Source organism: Anser anser (genome assembly GCF_964211835.1).
Source record: "Anser anser genome assembly, chromosome: 12".
NCBI lineage: Eukaryota > Metazoa > Chordata > Aves > Anseriformes > Anatidae > Anser > Anser anser.
This window is the reverse complement of record NC_139733.1, coordinates 1,605,634-1,617,750: the sequence shown is the minus strand read 5'-3', so window position 1 is coordinate 1,617,750 and position 12,117 is coordinate 1,605,634. Positions and strand designations below refer to the sequence as shown.

The 12,117-nt window shown below is 36.9% G+C and overlaps 1 protein-coding gene across 7 annotated transcripts in view; it reads right to left on the bottom strand.

Annotated features, from left to right (window-relative positions):
* The window catches only part of ARHGEF3 (Rho guanine nucleotide exchange factor 3), a 130,761-nt gene that overhangs the window by 59,776 nt on the left and 58,868 nt on the right, over positions 1-12,117 (bottom strand). The window contains exon 1 of one of the 7 annotated variants that reach the window (XM_083795676.1): positions 10,421-10,572. The exons of the other annotated variants lie outside the window; for them this stretch is intronic. Within the exon in view, the coding sequence (XP_083651802.1) occupies positions 10,421-10,453 (33 nt within the window). The 5' untranslated portion in view covers positions 10,454-10,572. Of the gene's footprint in view, positions 1-10,420; positions 10,573-12,117 lie in introns of those variants that run through there. 7 annotated transcript variants of the gene reach the window in all.

Genomic DNA, 12,117 nt, shown 5'->3' with positions numbered 1-12,117 from the left:
TGAAAAGCTTAAAGAATACCACCAACTACAATCAGCCTGATCCCAAAACAGGTATACATAATGAAGTCATACACAGATATACATAGTTAATATCTTTCTCTCATCATCATTAGTCATTATAATTATATCATGCATGTGAATACAAGCTCTATTTTTGTGTTCAAAACCCACCTATCTGCATATAAGTTAGTTAAAATGTTGGTTCTTTTTCTGCTCACAGTGAGTTAGTTTCACTTAAATTAACATACCTTTATTTTTAACTAAAAACATGAGGAATTATTGCATATTGTAAGTTGCACAGGGAAGTGGTTGAGTCACCATCCCTGGAGGTAGGGACATGGCTTAGTGGTAGACCCAGCAGTACTTGGTTAATGGTAGGACTTGTTGACCTTAGAGGTCCTTTCCAACCTATATGATTCTATGATTCTTAAATATACTGCAGGTGAAATATACTGCAGGAATTTAGTTCAGTTTTTGTGTTGGAAAAGGAAGAGCCCTCACTGATGTCATTTTACAGGTTGATCACAAGATTAATCTTTGTGCCTTTCAAATAAGAAGCATGAAACTTCATTTAACAGAGCTCTGCATTTTCTAACAGACCAGGAATATTTAAGAAACAAGAGAAGTCACAGAATATATGATCCCTATTTATCCAGCTGTTTTGTCTTCCACTGTCAAGTAGAGATAAGCATTCACAGATAACAGCTGGGATTTAGTTTCCAGTCTACAGAAGTCAAAAGATGAGCATTAAAAGGAAAAAAAAAAAAAAAAACCACATGCTATCCAGATCTCCTATCTTTTTATATTTTCTGAATCTCACAGAAGTACTAAATATATCTTAAAACAGTCAAGAAAGGGTTTATATAAGAATATATATATATGTGTGTGTGTGTGTGTGTGTGTGTGTGAAATACAGAAGCACTGCATGAACACAGACTATACCTGTGTCACTTTAGACTACAGTAACTTCAGTAATATTACACTAAATAATTGCTCCTGAGAGAAAGTTGTAATTAGTAATGGGAGAAGGAAAAAAAAAAAAAGCTCTAGTCCATCCCCCCACCTCCTCCTCCCTATTACTCATGCCGCAGGCTCTTCTGAAGCATGGAGGTTTTACTCTAGCCAGTAAAATAACCACTGCATCTACTAAGTCAAGCATAAGGCTTCTGATAACCATTTCTTTGATGAACAAACATAAAGAATATTTATTATAAAATCCAGAAGTTCTTATTTCATGCTGTTTTAAAATGAAGCTAGAGGTGTTGAAACTTTTTATATTTACCCAATATTTTTATATTTACCCAATAATTTTAAGCAGATGTTTGACTTGCACAATGTTTTATTACAATTTTGCTGTTTCTTTCATGAAATTTGACCTGTCTCACTTTTTTCCTGACAATGATAATTTTAAAGTCAACAACCACTGGTATTTTAACACCATTATTATTACTTAATTTAGAAACAAACTGATTTGTGAGTTCTCCAACCACACTACACAATGGGAAGTGTTCTATAAAAAGTAATTCTTTGCCCTAAGACTAGGAACAGTCAAATCCCTCTTACTGTTATAGTATAGATTTTGGATTGGTGTGCATAGACGGACGTGATGCAACTTCATCCACAGCTTGGGTTTGTATTTGTGTAAGTTACAGAAGTATAAAAATGCTGTAAACCTAAACTTCACTCTGCAAAAATATTAGAAGAGTTAATTCCAAAGGAGTCAACATAATAATAAAACAAAAGAAGGCAGATCCACCATTCAAAAATAAGAGAATATCAACTTTTTTTTTCCTTAAAATACAAAAACAAAAGTAGTAAGAAACTATAAAGACATTCAAATGCTTAAGTATGTGTTCCCAGAACTGTATAGACAGGTAAAATTTGAAGGAAAATAAGTGATATCACCTGTTTTTAAAATAAATTCTATGCATTGTGGAAGTATAAATGCCTCCTGTAACGGAAAAGATGCAATTTTATTGATAACATAGTGTGAAGAATGGGTGCTCTCACAAGCGGGGAGCTACTTTGTTAAATAAGGCATTAACAGACATGTGCTGACAGTCACAGGGCTACAGGTCAGCAACGAACGCGGTGGCACTTCCAACCCAGGCAGAGCTGTAATGAAAGCTGACTGAGACTACAAGAGGCACAAACATCTTCAGGCCCACACAAAGTAGGTGAAGCTCACCCAGCCTTATTGTGCTAATCAAAGGATCACTCTCTCCACTTTATTTTAGCTATTCTACTTCCTGAAAAGTAACAAAACAATCAAACAAACCAATAACAAATAAACAAAAAATACTACTTATGTCATCTTGAAGTCTGTCCCAGTGACTTTGTTAGCCATGTCATTTGGTACAGAAATTGTCAAATATCAACCACTGCAGGCAAGATGGATGTTTTCATTTTCTAAGTGTTTCAAGGGTTATTGTCATTATATCAGTGGGAGAAAAAAAAAAAAGAAAAAACATCATAGCAAAGTTTATTCCAATAACTGAGCTACCAGATAAATTTCTTTGCCCATAATAAGTGGATTAGAAGCAAAGATTGCAGCCAATATTGTGCAGGGAGCATAAGGTGCTCATTACATTAATCCCTGCTCATTGTGAGCATCTTTTACCCAAAGGAGTTCCAACTGAAGGCTCATTTGCCATAGCTCCACACAGCTGACCTCTGCATTTCTCATGCTCCTTAAAGTTGCCCCTAAATGTTACCCTCCATCTTATGTTCTAAGTCACCTGGCACGTCATTTTATCTCAACAATTTGGTGTATGTTCCTTTCACAAAAAGATCCTACAAGTACAGCGTCAAAGCTTTAGGCTGGGCCCACAAGGGTTATGTGAATAAGCATTGTACATATCGCACACATCTGAAGTGGAACAAGCTTATCTGCAAAGCCAAGGATCCTTGACACTGAAGTGGATTTATAGCCCAAATACCAAAAATCAGCTAAGTGGCACATTAATGAAAAAGTTGAACTTTCTGACAGAATTTAAGTAAGCCAGGCTCTCTATGGGCTCCAATACTTATTGCACGCATTGATGTGTTTATTTGTCATTTAGGCTAACAAATCATAATTACATCATATGAGATTATGGCAGATTTGTCATACCAGCTTATATCAAGCAATACTACTTTAGGCCAAAAACCACAATGTGTGAAACTTTACTCAACGCATCACCTGTACTGGCCCAGGCACAGCATGACAGAGAGGGACTGATTTCTTAGTTCCATTTCCTTACCTTGCACATGAAGTATTCACTAGTTCTCGTTAATATTGCTTACAATTATCTATGGCCATGTCAATCACCAGTTTTAACACAAATTAATAGCTTTTTAGGACTATATGGCCTGAAGAAGCATCTGCGGGTGGGAGGAGAAAAGTCCATGCTGAGTGTGCTGTACTATGAGGACAGAAACTAATGGTGTCATGAGCTTACTCATACAGAGATCTTACAGAAATTTTACAGATTTAACCACAGATTTGTTATGGGATAGAAAAGATGAGGCCCTTATGGAAATCTGAGTGTGCCTGAATTACAAGTTATGTTCCTTACATGCACAATACATAACCGCATTATAACATACTATGTATGTATGCTGTTTTAACAGAATCATGCCCAATTAGCGATTGTATCAGTGTTTGTTTTAATTAAAATCCAGTAAGAAGTCCCAAAACATTATGAATATTATGAAAAGGGATAAAGTAAGACACACAACCATTAGTGCACCCTATCTTTGTACTTGGGAAGCAAACTAAAGCTACTGACATGAATATTCCTCAAATTCTAAACTGAACATTCCAACCAGAACCCCTATGTATTCTAAAATCAGAGTAATGTTATTAAAAATAATCCATTTTAAAGGTATTATGTAATCCTTAAACTAGAAAGGATCACACATCAGTTCTGGTGTATATAAACTATGTGAGTAATGCCATGCTGCAGCACTGTACTAAATACATTAAATGTAAAATAGTGTGATTACTCCATATTACTCTATGAGAAATAGACAAATATCATCTGCTATCTCACTGCAGAGTAATTACTTATTAGAATTTGTATTTACTTGACACAAACTGAATTGAAAATTGTTATGAAGCTGCTTGCCTTGCTGGGAAAGAAGGACCATTTGCAATGCTTCAGTAACTCTCCTTTCCTGCACAATATTTGTAGACCTTAAGAAAAGGTGAAATAAAGTATACCCATAACACATCTATTCTGAATGCAGACAGGTCTGTGTTTTCTGACTGACCACACATTTACACATTACACACATTTGAAATGTGCACCTCCAGACAGAAGGATATTTTCCATCACACTTGAAAGCACGTTTGTCTTTAGAAATACACAAAAATCTGAATTACTGGACTGTGATGACTGGGCATACACCAAGTTTGAATCTTTATCTGTGTTTGGTACTGGTGGATACAGCCACAGCTATAGAGACAGAACACTTCCTGGTCTTAACATCTCAGGAAAGAGTTGTTCTCAATTATTATCTCACAGGAGATGAGAAAGTAAGATATCCAATTATATATTAGAGCAATGATTTAATTAAAGGAATTAGAGTAATAACACATTGTTATAGGAAGGCTGGATTAACATCCTCTCTCCATCACAGGGTTTTAGTTATCCATACTGGAGATTTACTTTTGTGCATTTTTGCATTTCATCTCCCAGGTGGTAAAATATAATTTGATTTATAAAGCCCATCCTGTGACATGGAAGGAAACACTTGTCAGAAGAATTGCTGACTTTTCCTAAATCATGTCTATTCTAATTTCACAGAAGTGTCTTCACACAGATGTGCTTCAAAATAAAAAAAAATAATAAAAAATAAAAAAATAAGACAATGTATTAAAATAGCCAGGTCTTTAAACCTTCTAAGTCATAGGCCTGTGCATTTTAAAACAAAGCACACAACTTACTTTTTAAGCCTTTTTTTTCCATGCAGAAATCTATTTAAATGAAGGATTCATTCATTTCACCAAAACAGACTTTCCCTTCCCTCTCAAAACAAAAAGTCCAAAATAAAGAAAAAATAACTGATTAATCATTCCATATTTAAAATTGTTTCTGTAGAAAAATATCTGAAAAACTTGGTTTTTCCAGAATACACATTTGGGCACACTTCAACAGTGCCACTAGAAAAAAAGCAATATTGTAAGAAACAAAACAAAACCACACCTCACAGTTCTAACATATGATTTAAATAAATATAAGTAGGTAGGGCTGTGTACATATGCACACGTTTTTGTATGCACATGTATATTTTATAGTTTATGAATGTATACACGTCTTTCTTTTCAGGAAAAGGAAGGTAAACATGCCACAACATGTTCTACTGCGGATCCTTTGAACATCCTGTTAACATTTTTCTTGGTGGCACTTGTGACATACCGAAAACTATGCAAGTAAAGATTATTGAGTCTAAGTGACATAAACAGTTTTCCTACCAACAATAATTCAAAGTTTCTTCAAAAGGATTCCTAGGTGACAAATCTCAAGTATTTCTAGATGACAAACTGGACTGGGAGGAAAGCAGACCAAATCTGAACTCTCCGGACTAATTTGTTTCTAGAAGTTTCACAGATGACACAGGCATAAAAATAGTAATAACAACAAATATTTCAGATTAGAAAATAAACGATTCAGTTGTTGTAACGCAAGAGGAGATTCTGACTAAAGGCTTCAATGTTTTTGTCCCCAGCAGTTATCACTCAGTTAACAACATATGCCTTGGATCCAACATAATATTACTAGGCAAAAGATTAATAACTTTCTGTCTTAGGGTTAGTTGAATAATCACTAATTTAACATTTCCTGCTGCAGGTGGTGGGATATCACAAGGCAGACCTCAGAAGTGAGCTAGAAGAGGCAGCAGTGTTGTTGCATTACCCAGCTTAAAGCCAGAATGCTCACAACACTGAAACAAGAATAAACCCTACCTAGGATTACTTGTTTTCCACGTTATCACATTACTGTTGCATTGACATTCAATTTTAAGAAGAAATAAATAATGCTTTAAAAAAATAAGAAGACACACCACTTTGACATAAAGTTCTTAAAAGAAGCCTGTATAGAGGGAGGCCATGTCATATTAATCACAAGCATCTCTGCTTGCGACAAGCAGCCAGGCACCTCTGAATTTACTGCTAAGCTTGGTTCAGAGATAACTGATTAAAAATTCACACCTAGTTTAAGCTTAGAGAGAAACGCATCTCTTTTTTACTTCACTCTAACATGCAACTCCCCTTTATGTCAGTACCAGTGCCCCACCCCGGTGAGCTCTGACTTTCCTGCCTGTGCCACTGACAGTTCTGACAGCTTGAAGGCACGGGAAGACCAAAGGATCTCAGAGCACATCTTCCCAGAGCATAGTGCCTTTTCATCTGAATGATGCATCATAACATGCATTCGGGGACCACAACTTCAGAATATTGATTCTAATAGAAGATTTTAAAAAAGAAAAGAACTATTTACCCTATGTTTCAATATCAGTTTTTTATCATACCTTGGCAAAAAAATTTGTTTCAACTATAAAGAGAACCAAAAATCCGGTAAAGGTTAATTATCAAACTTGTTTCTGTGTATATGTCCGCTGCCCTCTACTGTTCTGAGCATCAGAGACATTACCTGTCTCTTTTTCTCAAAACTGCCACACAAACCTAATCAAAAGCTTTATTCCTATTGAGGGAGAGATTGCCCAGTTGGCCCCGAGCCTGCTACACAGATTTGCAGGTCCTGTGTCCCACCCTGCACGTGCTCAGCTGTCAGGCTGTTTAGATGTCAGTATTAGCAACAGAAGTGCTTGCTGTCAATGTCCCAGGCAAAACAAAACCAAAAACCACCAGCCTAGGTCTGTTGCAGCACAGCAGAAAACTCCTACATGGCACTAAGGCTGCCACAGAGCCGCAGGTAGCCAAGCACTTCTGAGGAGCCTTTCACATTGCTGCCAGACAAAATGGCAGCTCCTTCCACCTTTCTTTAAGCACAGAATTAAGTTTTACTTCTACAGTGCTATCATGATGGACTTGAGATTTTCTGGTCACTGTAATATGAAATGAACACTGAAGTCAACAATGAAATGAAAATTATGTGCAATGCGTTCAACAGTAACAACAGGAAATGGGTGTGCATGTACAGGATACTGTAAGGACAAGGATCAGCAGAGCTTTGTTTGAGGACTGGTATTTATTCTGTCTTTATTTAACCTTTTTCCTTCCCCTTTTCGGAAGACAGGGGAGAGTATCAGGCACTGGAATCTAGCAGAGAGCTGCATATGCTGAACCTTTTTCAGGTTGCTACAAAAGCAGAGACAAATTCAGATAAATAAGTTAGATACACTTTTACTTCATTCTCCTTAAAAGTTCCTTGCTACGTGATTGAGCAGCAATTATTAGTACAGGATCCTTTCTCAGTCAGGACTTCAAGACAAAGACTTCAGGAGTGCTACATTAATTATGGTTTAGTTAACACTTACAATCAATGTCTAGGGATTCTAAATTGGCCTAGCATATAAACAAAAACTAAGATGCAGTATAGAAGAGTCCGTGCACTATTCAGATTCCTCTCTTCTTCCCACAACCACTTTTCAGCTACAACCTGTCATGCCCAGTTCCCAGTGCCCCTAGGTAACACAATCAGTCACGTGCAATTAATTCTCGGATTCCTTTGCTCCTGGCCAGCTGACCTGGTGAGGTTGCAGTTCCCAGCCTTATACATTTATATTGAGAGAGCTTATTACAGGCCCCAGTTGTAAAAGCAAGAATAAATTAAATTGAGGCTATTTTAATGCTCCAACTCTACCCTTAAAGGCATTGTGCTCTTAAAGACATGTGCATTTAAGGAAGGCGTTGTGCTCTTCCTCTATCTGGACAGCAACAAACTGCACTTGCTTCAGCTGCCCTTTTAATCACAGCTGTCAGCCACCACTTCTGCTTCCCAACCTGTTACATCAGTGGATGGCTTTTGTTCTTGGAACGAAAACCACAATGAAACTTGCTCACTTGAAAGGCAGATTCATTCAAATCATGAATTATTTTTTTTAAGAACACAAATCTCATTGCGAAAGAGCTTGACTTGCTGATGCTGTGCACAGCACCAGAACCACATACAGCAGAATGAAATAATTTCCATAAACTAGGTCTCTACGTGGCTTTCAGTTGGCTTCATTAGCAAAAACTGCAGTCATCCCTTATTGTTCTAGTACTCTGCTGTTAGTCTGCTTTCCTTCAGTCTCTTCATTTAGCATCGTTACGCTGCTCTACCTTTAAAACCACAGATGGGTTCCTGTAGATGGCTTTTGATCTAGTGCCTGAAGTGCTGCTCTTCAGCTTCACACAGAATAGATAAAATGGCTGCACCTAAAATGGATTTTTCAGCATAGATTAAAATTAATTATGCTTTCACTAAAATTACATGCTGCTGTGTCTATTTTAGGATTAAATATATGTGGGGAAAATAAACAACACACTTGAGCTCCATTTCTCAGGAAACAAGGCTTATATAATACTGGTGGGTATCCCTATGGCTCTTCATTCTGGAATTATTCTTGATTTTTTTTTAAGCCCAGTTTCAACCAAAAATTTTAATGTGAGCTCAGCAATATTAATATACACTAGAGAATCCACATGATTTTATGTCACTGGCAGGCGTGCATCTCCCTGGTGTTCCATGAAAACTGTAAAACTGTAGTATTTAGTAGATTTCTTCTACTATAAATTTTCAAGTAAACAATGTGTAAAATACACACCCACGGCAAATATAAATATTAAGTACATCCAAAAACACTACAACCATTACACAGCACAGCAGTTAGTAATCAGCAGTCTCATTCTTAAGCTATTTAATAAAAACAGAGAAATCGAATGCATAACATTTATTAAAGCAAATTTCACAAGTTAGTTCTTCATTTCTCTGACCATCTTGATAAACTTCCAGGGCTGTTGCAATTTTGATTTAGCTTTCTTAAACATGTTTTAAGTCTGAACTGCATAAAGCACTCCACATAACATCTTAAAAATATTCTGTGCCATAAATTTGTCATAGACTCTCTCTCTCACTACTGTTAAAGGCGACGTAAAACAAAATATATCCAGTTAACAATTCACTCTTAAACTTCAATGTACTTAAGCCATATTCTCCAGAGCAAATCCAAGAGTATACAGGCCTTGAACACAGCCCTGACTTACTTGCCTCACACTGCAATTCCTCACCTTTATCACATTTCTAAGGATTTCAAAGTACGGTTTTATTCAACACATACACAAATATTTTGAAATAACTTTGCTTCTTGAATAAGAGGAAGCTCTCTAGTTTTCCAGCCACTGACAGGATGCTATGGATCTGGGATTAGAGCTGCAAAGTCAGAGATCAGATTTGTCCATGTCTGACACTGACGTGCTACTCTCATTCACAATCAATAGCCCCAAAACAAAATCCCACAAGTCATTAAGAATAGTCCAGAATTAAATGCTAGCCATTGCAACATGTAAAACATGCCCACGTGAACAAAATTTCTAAATTATACTGAAAAGTTTAAAATGACAGATTGTACAATATAATTGTGTATTCAGTTCCACTGCTAAGTTAACTTTGCGGTTAGGAAGCGTTCTCCCCAAAAATATTTAACCTTAGTCTCCCTTGTCACAAGATAGACTGATTTTGTAAGTCCTCTTATTCCTGTGCTAGCTTAGCAAATAGAGAGAACAAATGCCACCTTTACAATTACTCCCACACACTCAAGAGATGTGTGCACACTTTTACCACAAATTGAGTCTTATTTTTGTACATGTGACAAGTACTAAATCTTTTAAACTTTCTTCATAGGTGACATTTCCTACATTTATTATCAATCTTGCTACTTTTGAAGGTGCAATACCTAAAACTGCAGCCAGTTTTCCAGGTGCTACTTCATACACACATTGTACAGCAGCAGCAGAGTAATTATGCTCTGTAAATATGCTGTATATGGGATCTGTTATAGCTTTCACTTATATGCACAAAGTCTATCCACTGCCAGAATGTTCTAATATAAACCCCAGTATCAGACTGAATTATCATTTTTATGCTAGGAGACAGAGGCAGAGATGTTTACACACTCATGGTAAAACAATCAAACAAGAAAGAAAACAAAACCAAGAACTATCATCCTGCAACAATGAACTACCAATACACAGAAAAAAAAAATAAACCATCATCCATCCCAATATCAAATATTGGAATATGTTATCTACATTTTTAAGAAGTTTATTTCCTTACAGAAGGAAACACTCCTGCTAAGCACCATTTTGGTTTCATTAAGACAGAATTTCAAGTCTTGCCATGCTTGGAAGGATGATCTGTGCAATTTCAACTTACTACAATGCCACACAAGCAAACACTGAAAAGTAACATAACCCTGAACGCATACTCACCTGATGATGCACAAAAAAACAGCACCACACCATGAGGCACTTTGTATTGTACTCAGATTTGAGGAGGTTTCTTAATCTTCAGCGTGACAGTGAAAACTCTGCTACAAAGAAGTCCCTATGTTTCTCCTTCAGTTTTCAGCAGGAACTCCTCCCCATGCAGTCACACAGTTTGCTCTCGCTTCCTGTCATGCAGTGTGCTAGAAGTGTCAGAAGCCGAGTGATACACATTGTCCTCTCTATCTCAGCTTTGGATTTTCTCACACACTGCTTCAAATAACACTTTAGGCATACAGAAGTGTTTTAAAAATTGCTAACAAGTGTAAAGAGAATGGCAGTGGTATGGTGAAGGTAAAGACATGTTTAAAGTGTTTTTCAAGTAATAGGTAGGTATTTGGGGAGCTTTGAGAGTCAGTAACTGAAACACTGCCTGCCGCCTACGTGTGCACTTCTCAGTCTCAAATCATAGCAATGGGCTTTAACCTTGAAAGTGGACAGCTATCTCCAAACGCAGATGCCTCAGCCAGAAGACAAAACACCTGGTATATACTGGGTGAAACTTTTAAACATTCAGTTCACGGAAAAAAATCAGTATTCCAGAAGTTAAGGGATCTGCTAAGCAGTTCTTATAGTAAGAGGCATGAGGGCAAGCACAGCATATTTTAGAAATGGCCCAGAACCGAGGTGCAAAGATATACTCGGCAGAGGGCCCACGTTTTGCATTTGAGGACATGTCAAGGAAGTGCAAAGCTTGATTTTATCTGTGAGAGTTCTGTATAACAGATGAAGGAAACTCCATTTTTGCTGATTCTTCACCACTCTTGGTAAGCAAACCTGTAGCAACTGCCTTCCATGGAACGAACCCAGTGATTCTTCATTTCACTCGAGTTGGGAAAACTATATACCTTAAGCATCAAAAAACCATTCACTTTGAATTTACTGCTGCCTTAAAAATATTGGATATGACTGGTGCTACCCCACCAGCATAAGAATCGCCAGGCCATCTGTAATTTCAAAACTGAGAAGCTCATCCTGAAAGAATTCCATGGCCACATACATGTTTGGCCATTAATATGATCAAGAACTTGCAGTCAGGAAAGTTACAGGATTAGGTTCCAGTTTCATAATCCAAACCACAAAATAGAATGCTTCCTTAAGAGGTCTTATATTTGCATGACAAAGACATTATGACTGGGAAGAGAACAAGTGAGTCAGACTGACCTGCTGATAACAAGAGTCTTCTCTCAAACTGCCAGCTAGGTCACTAGCACATATTTGTTTTCCGTGATTATACACCCAGTTAACTGCCTCACTTGGCCATCAAATTAACTTGTATTACTTCAGGGTAAGAAAAGCTAGCTTCCACAAGGTGCTCATCTGCAAGGTATCAAATTATGCAATTTTCCATATATTACCTGAAACTTTATAATTGTATATGCTTCATGCAATTTCAATGTCCATTTGAGCAGCCCTCTTCAAAATCTAAACATGCATAGACGTAAACTTCCCTTACCCAAAGTAAACTAGAAATCAACGCAGAATAGTTACAAAAAATAATGGAATCTGTAAATATTACGAGTTACTGAAACACAGTGCTTTATATAAAAAATGATGGAGCTTATCCATCTTTCCATCATCTTTCCTGCATCACAAACAGCATTAACTCTTTTGGGTCAGAAAAACTTGTCCTCAAAGTAGTA